We start from the raw sequence: 14,518 nt of genomic DNA on the forward strand, positions 1-14,518 counted from the left end.
TCTGCCACGCTCCCTCCAGTCGACCCAGGGTCCTTGAGCCTCGCGATGCCGCAGGGACCCAGCCAAGTGCTCGAAGACTGTGCGCGTGCGCACCTAGGGCCGGCGCGACGACCTTGTCGCAAAGAAGTGCACCTGCAGGATGTGCGCCTGCCCACCCGGGGCGCGACAGGCGTCCGGGACAGTGCGCAGGCGAGCAGGGACCCCCCCCACACACACACACAGCGCGGTCCCGGCGCATGCGCGCCGGGCTTCGCGCCCCAGGTGCGTCCCGCTGCAGGGGCCCCGCGCAGCGCCGGCGAAGCTGACAGGTGGGCGCGGGGCGCGGGGCTTAGGCCGGGCTGTGGTCGGGGGACGTGGACGCGGCGGTGGCCAGCACGGGGTACGCGGCGACGGGCTGCATGAGGCGCGGTGGGAAGAGTCTGTCTTCGAAGCCGACCGCCAGCTTGTCCAGCAGCGCGCCCGGGGGTCCGGTGCACAGGCCCGAGCCAGGGCAGCCACCACCGGGCTCCTCTTCGATGGCGGGGATGGCGGGGGTGGCCTGGTCGTCCGCGCGGCCATCGGGCGGGCAGTCGACGCTGTCTCCCCGGCGCAGGGGCGCGCGCACGGGCCGGGGGTCGGCGCCGGGCGGGCCGGGGGTCGCAGCGCGCGAGCCGGGGTCGCTGTGCTGCCGGCCGCGCTGCGTCCACTGTTTGCGCGCGTGCGGGTGCGGGTGGGCGTGCGGGTGCGCGCGTGCGCGGTGGCGCACGGCGGCGGGGGGCGCGTCGTCGAAGTGCGGGTCGTGGCGCAGGAACTCGTGGAAGAGCGCGTCCGTCTTCTCGTCGATGCTGTAGTCGCGGCGAGGGGCGCGGCGGGGCCAGGCGCGCGGGCTGCGGGGCCTGGCAGGCGCCTCGGGGGGCACCTCGAGGGCAGAAGTCGCGGCCACCTCGAAGCTACCGCCCACGGTGGCCACGCGGCCGGCGCTGGTGAAGGAGGAGCGCTTCTCGGAGGCGCTGGGCGGCCCGTCGTCGCCCGCGCCGCGGCCCTCGATGCTGGCGTAGCCGCTGTCCATCTGCAGCAGCTTGCGCGGCCCGCCTGCCTCGCCGTCCGCAGGCCGCGGCGTGGGCGGCGGGGAAGGCGGCGGGAAGGTGGGCGCCGCGCCCCCGGAGCCCGAGCCCGAGCTGTCGCCGCTGCGCACCGAGTCTCGGTCATTGCCGCTGCTGCTGTGGTCCGAGGCGGCGGCCGCGTGCAGCTCGAGCGACGCGCGCAGGCTCCAGATGTCGTGGTAGATGGTCTGGGCTTGCTCCGGCCCCGCCTCCCGCTCACCGTCTGACTCCTGCAGCTGCTGCTGCTCAGGCCCCGCGCTGCCGCCGCTGCGCTCCGGGGGAGACTCGGGGCTCACTCCTCCCGCGGCGCCCGCCTCCTCCGCCGCCTCTAACCTGCAAGCCAGGTGGCAGCCGTCAGAAGCCTGTGCGTCCCCGCACCCACTCCCCGGCCACTCGCCTCTGGGTCGGAGAGGGTGGGCACGGGTGGGGACCTTCCGGGCCTGACTAGGTCCTGTGAGAAATTTTTGAAAACGCTGCCTGTCTTTTGTGCAGGAGATGCTTTTTGGATAAACCTTGAACTCTCCTGGCACCTGCTTCTCAACCAGGGCGCCTCTCATATGTATCTGACCCAAACATCCACTGGCACTGAAGGTGGCTGGTCCGTGGCCCAGAGTTAACACTCTCTTTGGGAGCCGCCTTCTTTCTAATATCTTAGTGTGGGAGGTGGTGGTCCCGGAGGGACTGCACCAGGTGGAGTCCAGCTCTGCCCCTAACCCTGGGTGACTCTGGGGTAAGCATTTCATTTCCCATCTTGATTGATGAGGATCCAGGAAAATGACACACAGTCAGAAGGATTAAGTGCTCTGGATCCATCCCCCACCCCAATGACGTCCCTTCCCCAGTGACACTAGCTCACAGCTTTGGGATAGTTGCCCTTGGGCTGGGGGCGGGGGCCTGCTCGCAGAAGTAATCACAGTGGTTCCTGAGAAAGGGTGGTCCAGACCTCAGGAGCACGGGCAGTCAGAAGGGGGCCTGGGGCCACAGCAGAGCCTTTCAGGCCATGAACCACACCAGGAAGCAGCAGTATGCGGGTGGGCACACCCCCCAGTGGCCCTGTCTGGGCAGGCATCCCGTCTTGGGGACCCTGGGGCCATCGTCCGGGGCCCTGCCCGCCTCTCCCCCCTTACCCATCTTCCCCCTGCTTCCCTCCTCCGGTCCATGCTGGAGAGGTGGCCCCAGCCAGGCAGCCTCCGGGAGGAACGAAGCCGCCTGTCCACAGGGCGGGGAGAGCACTCTCTGGGCCACCTAGGGGGGACGGGTCGGGGCAGGGGCCCACAGGTCCACCTCTACTACCTCTATCTACTGAAAAATACCTGCCGAGAGCGGGGGGCGGGCTGGTGGGGCTGGCCAGAAAGGGGCGGGGGGGTGGGAAGGCCACAGCGTCGCCTGCGCTGGCGATGTATTGGATGAAGTCCCCCAGGGGGGCGTCCCCGTCCTCCTGCTCTGTGCTCTCGCTCGCTGCCCGCTGCCTCTGGAAGTGGTGTCGTTTGGGGGAGCCTGTGCGGGGGAATTCGGGTGAGCCGGCCTGAGCCCCTCCCAGCCCCACCCCAGGGCAGGCCCCAGGTACACGTGTGCCCTGCTGTGCGGGTGGAGAAACCGAGGCACAGAGAGCAGAGAAGCCAAGGCTACAGTAGCTGCCCTGAGAGGCCCCAGCAGACGGGTGTGGCCAGAGTAAGGCCTTGCCCTGGACACCAAACGGCAGAAGCCAAAAGGCGTGGGGGGCGGGGGGACAGGCTCCTGGGGGGCCAGTGAGGTGCAGAGAGGAGGCACTCTCGTGCCAGCTCCGCCCCTGTCGTGGGCCCCCTGGGAGGCCTGGGAGAAGCCTAGGTGGGGAACAGTCACCCCACAAACAGGTTCTGGGTGCTTCTTTGCTTGCGTGTGACGGTAATCATGCTCAGGAATCTCGGCTCCGCATGAGCTCCCACAGGTGGTGGGACCAGCCTCCCCCTCCCACCCTCCCCCGGGGCCAGGGGCACCCCAGCCAGACCTGACACCCCTGCTCGCTGGCTGGAGCCAGGCCCCAACAGAGGGGCTTGTGCTGTCACCAGCCACATGCCATCCCTTTCTCTCCAACACTGCTTGTCCCCTCTCCCCGCCTCTCTTGGCCCTGGGACCCGCCACCTCCTCCTCCCCTGAGGCCTGGCCATGCTGAGCTCCCGTGAGCAGGGGGGTCACAGCTGTCAGTGCCGACCAGTCGGGGCGGCCACCTCCCCACTCCCTACACATGTTCCTGCTGTGGGCTGAGGGTACGGAAGCCCTGTGTCCGAGGCCCCATGTGACTAGGGATCTGCAAGATTGAAGGGCCGCTGTCATCAATCCAGGGTGGGCACACAAGGGCTCACAGGCCAAATGGGCCCCCCACCTGTTGTTGTCAATAAAGTTTTATTGGCACATGGCCCACATTTACACGCTGTCTACGGCTGCTTCCGTGCCACCACGGCAAACAGACTGTGTGACCACGCGGCCAGAACGCTTCCATCTGGTGCTTCATAAAACAGTTCACCTGGCCCCGCTCCAGCCTGACAGGCCCCTGCTTTACTGGGGCCCGGCGTGTGGCCCAACCGGCCGTGAGACCTTGGGCAAGATGCCCACTGGCCAGCACAGGGCGGGTGCTGGGGACCCCCCGGGAGCACCGACCCCTCCCCGGGTGCAGAGCCTCTGCCCTCTGGACCTCGCTCCCCACAGGGGGACCGCCGCTCACCTCTCGTGTCCAGACTGGATGCTCGCTGGCTGGGCTCCAGCTTCCACTTTTTGACCCTGAAGTATGGGCTCGCCCCGTCCAGGCTGGCATGGCGCCGCAGGCGGGTGAAGAACTGCAGGACGGGGCCCGCCCCGGAGCCTGGGCTCGTCTCCCCCGGCCCCGCTGCGGCCCCCGGCCCGCCGGCCTTGGCGCTCTGAGCAGCCGCGTCCAGCTGGGAGGGAAGAGGGGCCTTCTCAAGCACGCAGACCCCTCCCTGCCGCCCCCGGCGCTGGCCCAGCCTGGGCCACAGCTCTGTACCCACGGGGGCAGCTTCAGCCCGGCAGGTGGAGTGCAGAGGGGAAGCAATGGCTTGAGGTGGGTGAGAGCTATGCTAAGCCCAGGGGTCTGGACCTCCTCCCCTGAGACCCCCAGAGGCTCAGCCAGGCACTGGCCAGCCCTGGTCTCCCCAGCCCCGGACAGAGGAGATCAGAGGGGATCAGAGAGTGACCATCCAAGTGTGCTTCCCTCCGTGGGCTAGGTCCTGCGCGCCCTGTGCATGTGTGAGCACATGCAAACGAGATGGCTACGCAGAAGTCGTCTGTGCTGCCCGCCCCCCTTCCTCCTATGTGGGAGGACCAGACCGGGACAGAAGACCGTGGTGGGCAGGAGGCCCAGGCTGGCCCGTCCTGGAGTGGAGTGGTGGGGGGACGCTCTGGGACCTCACCGAGGTGCCTTCCCCAGAGTCACTGGATGCCGAGGGGCTGATCTCAAAGTCGGCAGGGCCGGCAGCCGAGTTGTAGGGATCACCTGGCAGGGCGGAGCTGGGGCCCACGGAGTGGCCGGTGAGGGCCTTCCCCGCGGGCTGTGGGACAGAGCCAGGGTGGGGGAGGAAGCAGTGACAGGTCAAAGAGCACAGGTGGGTGAGGGGGCGTGCGGGGCCCAGCCGCCCTCGGTGCCCACCAGTTGGGACCCCTCCTTGCCCTGAGATGAGGGGCCCGGCCAGGTGGGGGTGGGGGGTCCCACCCGCTGAGCCTGGGCCAGCTGCTCCCTACACTCACCTGGAATATGGCGAGGCTAGCCTTGGGAGTGGCCATGGGGTGGGGTGGGGTGGCCACGCTGGCCTCACCCGAGTCACACTCGTGGATGGTGACGATCTTGAGTGGAGGCAGGTGCAGGTGGGTGAGGCGGGCGTTCTTCAGGTGGTGGAAGTCCCCCTCCGTCAGGGTGTACCTGCAGCCAGCACACCTGCCGTCACCTCGGACAGCCCTGTCCCCCAGCCCACGCTCCGCCGCCCCCTCCATCCCCATGGTGCCAGGTCTCAGGGGAGCAGGCAGGACCAGGCCCCTGGCAGAGGCCAGCCTGCCAGCAAGTTTGGTCTCAGGTCATGCTGGGACTCTGAGTGGCAGTGCCCCCCTGCCTTGCTCACCGGCGGCCCTTGTCATGCGTCTTCCGGCTCTGCTCAAACAGAGCCGCCTCATTGAAGGACACACGGCGGCCGGTGGAGCCGGTGGACAGGAAGCGCTCGGTCTCGGCATCTTGGCCCTCAGGGTCCTCCCCCCTGAAGTCGGGGTCTGTGAGGAGAACCAAGAGAGGGTGGGCCTCGCCCGGCGGGCTGCTGGGTGGGGTGGGTCCGGGAGGGAGCTCTGGCTGATGGACAGACCGCCAGGGAGACTGACTGCTGGGGACGGGAGGGGCGGGGGGGGCGGGCACTCGCTCATCCGCTCACACACTCACTCGCTCGCTCAGCACGCGCCTGTGCGCACCTACGCGTGGGCTTTAAGGAAACAGAGATGAGTCGGAATCGAGCTGCGCCCAGTCTGGTGGGGGAGACAGACAGACACAGACGGTCAGGTGGCCCGAGGGGGGCGGGTGGGCAGCAGAGGGTGGACGGGAGGGCGGGGCCCTGCCAGCGCCTCACCTGGGGTGGGGTGAGCCCCGTTGTCCAGGTAGGTGGTGGTGGTCTTCTCTGCCTCCTCCATGGCTCTGGGGGGGGCAGAGGAGAGCAGGTGGGCGAGAGGACCTGGATAGCACCACCCATGGGGTCCCTGCAGGGCTCATGCCTGGGGGAGCAGAGTCCCAGCTCCCAGGAGCCCACCTGCTCCGACCCGACCCCCCGCACAGACACCCGGCTTGCACGCACACATAGACACCCATTGCACTTGCACACGTGTGCACCCCTGCTGCTCCAGGCACACTCTCACGCTCACCCGGCTGGAGCCCCGCCCCCCCTGGCAGGGGGCCCACACACCTGTCCAGGCGCCGGTGCACGTCCCAGCAGCGCCTGCACAGCAGCAGCACGCCCGACAGCACCACGAGCGTGCCCCCCACGAACAGCGACATGACCACCACCAGCAGCACGTAGTTGTCCAGGATGGGGTCAGGCTCCGCCTGCGGGTGGCAGGGTCAGGTCCTGCCCGGGGACTCACGTCGCTCCGCCCCCCCCCCCCGCCCTTCCCACCCGCTCCCCCTCCCCGTCACTCACGGTGGGGCGGCTGGTGGCGTTGTCCCAGGTCGTGCTCAGGGCGGCTGTGGCGATGGTGGTGGCGGCTGTGGCCATGGTGGCCGTGGGCTGCATTTCCAGGCTAGGAGGAGAGGCCTGGAGAGGCAAGGCCTACTCAGCTCCAGCTCCTCCGCCGCGCGCCCCCTCCGGCCTCCCCGGGTGCGGGAGCCCACCCAGGGCAGTGGCTCACGGGGAGGTGGGGGAGCCCCAAGCAGCCCCCCGCTCAGGTCAGCGCCCAGCGCTGGGACCTCTCTTTCCCTATCGTTAAACGCGGGAGGTGTATGCACGTCAACCGCCTCCCCAGCCGGTGGGGCCGGCCCGGCGAGGTAGTGCAGGGCCCAGAGTCCTGCCCAGGACGGGGGAAGCAGCCCCGTCAGGAACGGGGAAACTGAGGCCGTCAGCTCAGTCTCGCGGGGACCCGGGTCATCCCTGCGGCCGTCCCCCGCGGGAGGGGCGGCGGGGCCGAGCGCAGTGGTCCCGGGTCACGACTCCGGGAGGTGAAGGTCCCCCCTCCGCCAAGCGCTAGTGGGAGTGGAGAGGCCAAAAAAGGCGCATCTGTTCCCAGCCCTGAAGAATCCGGTTCCCATGGCGACATAGCGGCGGGCCGAGCTGGGGGGGGGGCGGGTTGCCAGGGAGCCGGGGGGAGGCGAAGGGATGGGGGAGGGAGAGCAGGGAAAGGGGAGGGGGAGGCCTCTTGCAGGGCGGCGGGCCGGCCCCGGGCGCAAGATGGCTGCGCCGCCTCCCGCCGGGGACGGAGGCCGGGAGGGGCTGCCGGGACACTGCACCTGAGCGCGTCCCCGAAGCCCAGCTCCTCGCGGCGGGAAGGAGCGGGGGGCGCTCCGGAGTCGCATGGAACAGAGCCCGGGGCCGGGGTGGCCAGCAGCCCCGGGTCGGCGCGGCGCGCGCGGTCCTTCCCCCGAGGAGAGGAAACGCCTGTGCACAGGCTCCAGCGTCCCCAACCCCCTCGGGCTTTGACCCCACTCGACAACGGGGGAAACTGAGGCTCAGACAAGTGGGGGCGCTCCTGGCGAAAGCCAAGTGTCCTCAGCGCTCCGGGTCAGAGTCTGGCCGCGGCTCCTCGGGGGGAGGGGGCGCGCATATGTAGGTCGGAAAATGAGTTCAGGCTGGAGAAGGAGGGGGCAGGGACGATGACAGGCGGGCAGGAAAGATCGCAGGAGACCGAGGAGAAAGAGAGGTGGGTTCTTCGGGGGTAGGCGGGGACGGCAGCAGCCGAAGGCGGAGGTTCCCCACGGGCCGGCCTCCGAGGTCTAGCCAGGCCTCGGCTCCCCGAGCGAGCTCGCCACCGCGCCCAACCGCGCGCCCCCAACCGGCCCGGGGGTGGGGATGGCGAGGGAGGAGATGCAGAGAGCCCGCCTCCGGGCGCATCTCAACCTCGGGCGAAGCCAGGAGGCGGAGACGCCATCGCCCTGGCTGGATCTTACAGGGGGAAACTGAGGCCGGGGGAAGTGTGGGCGGGGGTCTCTCGGCCACCGAAGGGGGATGCCGAGCCCCGCAGATGGGCCCCCACACCCGCTCTGGCGCCTGCGCTCCCTCCGTCTGGCTTCTCCTCCTCGCGGGGCAAGGCTGGGGGTCCCGAGCCAGAGCGGGCCCCGGAGCCGACCCCGATCCCCGCCGCGCGCCCCGGCCCGCCCCCTGCCCGCCCCGCTGCAGCCCCGGGCCCGCCGCGCCTACCTTAGCGCCGGGGCGCGCGGCCCATGGGCGGCGGGCGGGCGGCTGCGCGGCGCTCCCGGCTGGCTCGGGCACCCGGCGGCCGCGGAGCAGGCGAAGAATTTATGAATGGAGAGCGCGGCGCGCGGGGGAGGCGGGCGCGCGGGGAGGGGCCGCGCACGTGACCGCGTTGGCGGCGAGCCCGCTCGGACCCGCTCGGTGCCGCCCGGTCCCGAGCCGGCCGCCCCCACCGCGCTCGCCGCCCCGTCTGGCTCGCTCCGCGCCGGCCACCGCCTCCCCTTCCCTTCCGGCGAGGGCGGGGGGCGGAGCCTGCGCTCCCGGGCGCCCCCTCCCCACGTGGAGCCACCCTCTCCCGCGGCGGCTGAATCTCCGCCCCCGGCCCCCGAGGCACGACTCCCGACCCTTCCCGGTCCCAGAGGGAGGGGGGACCAGGAGGGGTGCTGGGAGGCACGACTCCCCCAGCCCGGGGTCCTGGAGTGCATTGACGACTCCTTCGCTTCCTCCAATCTGGGGGTCCCCAGGGTGCACAGCCCAGGGGGTCGGGCACACGTCCCCATGCGGGGGGCGGCACTGTCGAGGCTCACCATGCGCCCTGCCTTGTAGAGACAAGCAAAGATAGCAGAACACAACCTGTGCTGAGTGCCACCAAGGCCTGCCGCGCGCCGCGGGACATCAGGACTACCCCGACAGAAACCCCATGCCCTGTTAACCCGAAAGTTCCCCCTTCTTCCTCTCGGACAATTGTGCCTCATCCTTCTAGGTGCTTAGATCACCAACCTGCCACCAGCCTGGTCCAGGTCCCATCCAAGCCTGCCTGGCCCTGTGCTCAGCAGCCCGCAGTGGCACCCCTTTCTCCTCCACTGAGTCAAAGGCCCAGTTCAACTGCAGGGCCTTTGCACCTGCAGGTGCTGAGCCTGGAACGCTCTTTATCAGCCTCAAGATTCCCTCCCTCACCTCCAACTCTTACCCAACGGCAAAATCTCCGTGCGTCTCCTCTTGAGTGCCTTTGCCAACATCGCAGCTCCCGCCCCACACTCCCATCCCCCGCTGCACTTTGCTTCTCTCCGGGGCCCCGCACGTTGTCTGTTACTTGCTCCTGTGTGTGGTGTCCCTACTCACCCCTGCCCCCACTACACGGTGAGCTCCAGGGATGGGAGCACAGGTGACACCTCTAAGGGAGGGCAAGGGGTAGCCAAGTGGACAAACACCCCAGAGAGCTGGCTCTGAGCGAGCGGGAACTGCGTGTGCAAAGACGCCGAGGTAGCAAAGTGTGTTAACAGAAGAAGCTCAACGTGTCGGAGGGAGCACGGGAAACCATCTTGCGGTTCCCAGCAGGTTCCTCCGACTGTGGGCGAAGACATCCGTGGTGAGGCCAGCGGAGGAGACTGGGGCCACCCAAGCCTGTGATGGCAGCTGCAGTGGCCGAGCTGGGTGGGTCCACCGAATTCCAGGACAACCCCTGGTCTGAGACTTGAGTAACCACCGTGGAATGGGGATTGGAGAGAAACCGTCCAATGGATGGGTTTGAGAAGCCGATTAGATGAGGCCTCCATATGGGGTCCGGGCTTAGAGGTCAGAGCTGAGCACAGGACTCCCTTCCACCCCAGGGCCAGGATGCCCAGGGCATTGGGACTGACGCCCCGAGTGCCTCTCACAGTGCTGGCCCAGAGGAGGGGTCTGGGCGCCAGGCCGGGGCCTCCTTGGATTGCGCGGGTGCTGGGAGGCCGGAGCGCGGGGCAGCGCCTCGGGGATCGGGCAGGGAGCCGGGCGCACGCTCCCTGGGGTCGGGGGGAGCCGCCGCAGAGCACCTGCCCACCCGGGCCCCGCCGTGACGCCGCTCCCCTGCGCCCCGCACCCTGCGCCCCCCGCTCCTCCACCCGGTGCAGCCCGGACTCCGCGTTTTCCCGGAGCCCGAGGTGGGGGCGGGGGCCCGGCCCGGGACGCGGACCTGCGTGAGCGCGGGGGCGGGGCGGTGACGCCAGCGCCGCGAGCGAGGCTGCGCGGGCCGCGGTGACGCCAGCAGAGCCCCGGGCCGCCCGCGCACGCGCCCCTGCGTCAGCCGCGCGCGGGGGCGGCGGCCGGGCGGGGCCGCGGCCAGCACATCTCCGGACGCGGGGCGCCCTCTGCCGACACCTGTGGGGATTGCAGCCGAGCCGTGCCTGCACCGCCGGGCGCTTGCCCCGGTTGGATCCGCCGCCTGGGATGCAGTTCCTGGGAAGCCTGCAGCTGCTTCATCGCAGCCTGCCCCAATCTCCCCCTCCACTCTGCTTCTTTTTTTTAAAAGTATTTGTCAGTTCGTAACATACTATAAGATTTGCTTATTTATTACTTTGAATGTCCATTAAATGCCCCCACCGCCCCAAACCGGAGCAGGAATCTTGAGATTTCCCTGATGCAGGTTTCTCCAGCGCCTGGCATCCAATGAGTGCCTCCAAAATATTGAATTCAACTCAAGTGTCTCCTCCTCCGTGCAGGCTTCTGGTTCTCCCAATGCAGAACCTTCTAACCTGCCTTCCACGGGACCACCAGGTTGGGAGCCGGAAGGAAACTACAACCCCCAGCAGGCCGCGCGCCCGGACGCCGCGTCGTCGTCAGCGTCGCGCGCGGCCCGCCGGGAGTGGTAGTTCCCAGCTGCGCTCTCGCCCGAACTCCTTCTCCCAGACGTCCCCGCGCGTCGTCCCGCTCGCCCTCCAGGCCGCCCGCGTCTGGCCGGAGTCTGCCCGCCGCCGCCGCCGCCGCCGCCGCCATGCTGCCCGCCGCGCTGCTCCGCCGCCCGTGCCTGGGCCGCCTCGTGCGCCAGGCCCGCGCCTACGCCGAGACCGCCGCCGCCCCGGCTCCCGCCGCGGGCCCGGGACAGATGTCTTTCACCTTCGCCTCCCCCACGCAGGTTCGGACACCGGCCGGGCTCGGGACCCCGCCGCGGCCGCCGCCCCCTCTCCAGACCCCAGACCCGCGACCCTCTCCCGCGTGGTCTGGGATCCGAGCCCCCCAGCTCCCGGGTCTCCGCCGTCCATTCCTGATCCGCGACCTGTGCCCTTCTCTCGTGTGGTCCATGATCCCAGCCCCCCAACCCCCAGGTCACTGCCCCCCATTCCTGACTCGCCTCCTGTGCCCTTCCCACGTGTGGTCCGGGATCCTGGCCCCCAATCCAGGTCACCAACCGCATTCCTGACCCCGCTTCCTGTGCCCCCTCCTGTGTGGTCCTGAATCTTAGCCCCCAACCCTGGGTTGTGGCCCCCATTCTGAACCTGCACTCCTCTGCCGTGTGGTCTGGGATTCAAGCCCCTCAACCCCCAGGTTGCTGCCCCTCATTCCCCACCTCACTCTTCATCCCTCCCACCTGAGATCGAGAATTTAAACTCCTGGACCTTCCACCTGGAATTCCACACCCAAGGGCGGGAGCAGGGCCAGAGTCCCTCGCACCTCTTCAGAGATAAATTTCTCGTGTGCCCCCAGGGCTGGCACACTTTGTTGTTTGTGCCTTTGGAGCACGTTGGTGTGCAAGGGTGGCTCGATTTCATCTGTTTCCTGTGGACAGAGAGTCTAAGACCTTGCCCAGAGACCAGAAGTAAAGCACCCAGCCCAGTGGTAGTTCCCAGGTCATTTCACTGCAAGGGACACTGAGTCCAGGCTGCATGGGCCTGGCCTGCGGTAACCCATTCCCGGTGTGTTCTCTGCAGGTGTTCTTCAATGCCGCTAACATCCGGCAGGTGGACGTGCCCACGCAGACAGGAGCCTTTGGTATCCTGGCTGCACACGTGCCCACTTTGCAGGTCCTGCGGCCGGGGCTAGTCGTTGTCCACGCGGAGGACGGCACCACCTCCAAATACTTCGGTGAGTCCAGTGGGAGGGCAGAGGGGCGGGGCTGGGCAGGGGCCACAGGTCCAGAAAGGTCTGTCCTTATCTCAGTTGAGGCCACAGCGCAAGCAAGCCAGACTCACCCGCATTCCGTTGGTCCTGACTGTGGTTAAGTAGCGTGTCGTGGGGTGGAGAGGGACGGATGCCAAGAAGAGAAGTAAAACTTTGTCGGGGCAGCTGGTTTAAAAGAGGAAAGAGGCCTGTGTGGGAGGAACCACTCTAAGAAGGCGTGCACCAGCATTTTGTTCACTCGTACAGCCGGTTTTGAACCCAAGTCTTCTTCACCCCAACCCCAACTCAGCTGAGCGACTGGTGGGTGAAGCGGGGGCTCTGTTCTCTGTGGATTTCCATCCCCCGTGCTGGACCCCAGGGCCACCCTGTGGGGCCACTCTCCTGGCTCTGGGGCTGACCGCATCCCACGGGCCTGGATTCGGAACCCTCACTCCCCACTTCTCCCGCAGTGAGCAGTGGCTCGGTCACCGTGAACGCGGACTCCTCGGTGCAGTTACTGGCCGAAGAGGCTGTGACACTGGACATGCTGGACCTGGGGGTGAATATCCCGGGGAAACTGAGGCACTGAGCAGGCGGGCGCTCCCAGGGTGTGGGGGAGGGAACTCGGGGGAGGGGCAGGCACCAGCCCCGGGTCCCTGCTCGGTCCTCACCCGCCACCCACCCCTCCGCAGGCAGCCAGGGCGAACTTGGAGAAGGCGCAGTCGGAGCTGTCCGGGGCGGCGGACGAGGCCGCCAGGGCCGAGATCCAAATCCGAATCGAGGCCAACGAGGCCCTGGTGAAGGCCCTCGAGTAGGCGGTGCGTGGTCCTCGCCGGCAGGGAAGCGGAGGGGGGAGCTGTGTATGGGCGGCCAGGGTTGGTGGAACCCACTCCTCTGGGTCCAGACTGGAGGGGGGGGTGTCCTTGCAGAGGAGGCCACCAGGGGGCAGTGCAGGGCCAGCTTCTGCTCAGAGGGCACCCCCAGGGCCCTGTCCCCTTGTAGGCTCTGGCCGGCCTGGGGGTGGGAGTGACCAAAGAGACCTTGCCCTGTCCTTGGGGGGACTGTCACCCCGGGGGGCTCTCATCCCGCCTCCCAACATCCCCCAACCTGACCTGCCACCCTTCTGCTCCTGCAGAGTCCGCCGAAGAGACCTCTGCTCCAGCGTCCCTGTGGGACAGCCTGCCCTCGGCCCATGCCCCCATTAAATGCTTGGGACCCGCCTCGTGTGCGCTGGTTTTGTCTCCTGCTGGAGGCCACGGGCTTGGAACCGGCCTGGTCTCTCCCCTAGCTCTCGGGTTCTTTCTGTGAGGTGGGGCGATAAACATCAGCTCAGCCTCAGCGGTCCAGAGGCTGTGGCCGCAGAGGTCCTCGGAGGTCTGCAGCAAACCGGAGAGTGGGGGTACAGGGGGAACAGCCAGTGAGCCCGGGCCGGGTAGTGGGCGGGGTGCCAGCCTTCAGCCAAGAGGATGTGGGTGGGCAAAGGTGCCCGCCAGGTCTGGGGACAGCGGGGGTGGGGGGGTGGCATGGTTGAGCTCCTGCTGGACAGACATCTGGGGGTCTGCCCTCCTCCCAGCCATGACGCCTGCCCCTGGGCTCCCGGCCGCCCTAGCGTGCTGGGAAGGGGCGGGTCCTGCTTGCTCCCACGGAGGCCCCGCCCTGTGCTCACCCCGCCTGTGGGTGGGCCTGTGGGTGGCCCGGGCTGGCCTGGCGCCTGATCCCCGGTGCTGTTGGCACCTCCGTGGCACCCAGTCCCTGGGCCGGCCCCAGATGGGGTGGGGCGCTGGGCGGAGGCGGCTCTGGCACTGCGAAGCCCCAGTGCTGCCTCACCTCCTCCCGTTTGCAACTGTGGGGGTGGTCAGACGCTGGCTCCAAGGGTCCAGGTGGCTAGCAGGGCACTTCAGGGCTGGGGGTCTCCTTGTCCTCCTCCCCTGTTCTGGGCTTGAGCAGGGCTGATGGGGGATTCCAGCGGGGTGAGTGTGAGGGAAAGCCTGGGCCACCCTGTGTGTCACGGGCAGCCAGGAGGTGACGGGAGGCCACCCTGGGGCACGTCATCACGGATGGGCTGTGCACTCGTGTGTCACGGTCCCATGTGAGTGACTGTTCCTTTGCGCTTTCAAGGCTGGACACGATGGGAGACGCATGCGGGGGCGCTGAGGCAAGGTGGTAGCTGTGGGGCATCTGTCTGGGTTCCCCTTAACTCTTGGCCAGTGAGGCCCAATCAGCCGCCTCTAGATCCCCAGGAACCTGCAGCCCCACCCCTCCCTGTCCCCGGCTCTAAGCCCAGGTCCTCGAGTTCCTGGCCACCCCCAATGCTATAAATAAGACCAAGGACACTGCTGGGGGTGGGCGGGGGCCTGAGGGGGGACACCCTCACCAAGTGGCAGGACCAGTGCCCCCCAAACCAGGCACCCCCTGCCCGCACCCCCGTGCCCTGAGAGGCCTCGGCCCCTGGCTGGGGGACATAGCCAGATGCAGTTAGGACCCCCCAGCACAGCACAGGCCCCCTGGGGAGGTGTGAGCGTACGGGACACGCACATCTGACGTGGGCTGGTGGGAACAGACCGTGCTAGCCAGGCTGTGTCCCAGGGCAGGAGGAAGCCAGGGTGGGGCGGCTCACAGGGCCAGGAACCAGAGGTCGTGACCCCTTCTGCCAGGGCAGACAGGCGCCCGAGGGTTCCTTATCCTCCTGGGAAGGGGGGCCCTCGTGACTTGTGTGTG

At 68.3% G+C, this 14,518-nt stretch overlaps 2 protein-coding genes across 5 annotated transcripts; one reads left to right on the forward strand and one right to left on the reverse strand.

Moving 5' to 3' along the window:
- Nucleotides 1–328: 328 nt before the first annotated feature.
- Nucleotides 329–8,144, reverse strand: CBARP (CACN subunit beta associated regulatory protein). 4 transcript variants are annotated; one of them, XM_058537835.1, is made up of 10 exons: nt 7,955–8,144; nt 6,245–6,358; nt 5,681–5,745; nt 5,497–5,579; nt 5,189–5,333; nt 4,821–4,992; nt 4,487–4,624; nt 3,784–3,994; nt 2,396–2,579; nt 329–1,415 (listed from the first exon to the last, which is right to left on the reverse strand). In XM_058537835.1, the coding sequence occupies exons 2-10, from the start codon at nt 6,335–6,337 to the stop codon at nt 329–331; spliced, it is 2,178 nt and encodes a 725-aa protein (XP_058393818.1). In that variant the 5' UTR covers nt 6,338–6,358; nt 7,955–8,144. The 4 variants fall into 4 exon arrangements, with proteins under 4 accessions (XP_058393818.1, XP_058393817.1, XP_058393819.1 ...); XM_058537834.1 differs by lacking the exon at nt 5,497–5,579 and adding an exon at nt 6,011–6,150; XM_058537836.1 differs by lacking the exons at nt 5,497–5,579; nt 7,955–8,144 and having other exon boundaries at nt 6,245–6,309.
- Nucleotides 8,145–10,667: 2,523 nt separating this feature from the next.
- On the forward strand, nt 10,668–13,020 carry ATP5F1D (ATP synthase F1 subunit delta). Its single transcript, XM_058537871.1, has 5 exons — nt 10,668–10,838; nt 11,632–11,785; nt 12,271–12,359; nt 12,493–12,618; nt 12,936–13,020. Exons 1-4 carry the CDS (start codon nt 10,698–10,700, stop codon nt 12,613–12,615), a joined length of 507 nt encoding a protein of 168 aa, XP_058393854.1. The 5' UTR covers nt 10,668–10,697; the 3' UTR covers nt 12,616–12,618; nt 12,936–13,020.
- The last annotated feature ends 1,498 nt before the right edge of the window (nt 13,021–14,518 follow it).

The sequence above is a fragment of the Diceros bicornis genome, unplaced genomic scaffold (assembly GCF_020826845.1).
Source record: "Diceros bicornis minor isolate mBicDic1 unplaced genomic scaffold, mDicBic1.mat.cur scaffold_67_ctg1, whole genome shotgun sequence".
Classification (NCBI taxonomy): domain Eukaryota; kingdom Metazoa; phylum Chordata; class Mammalia; order Perissodactyla; family Rhinocerotidae; genus Diceros; species Diceros bicornis.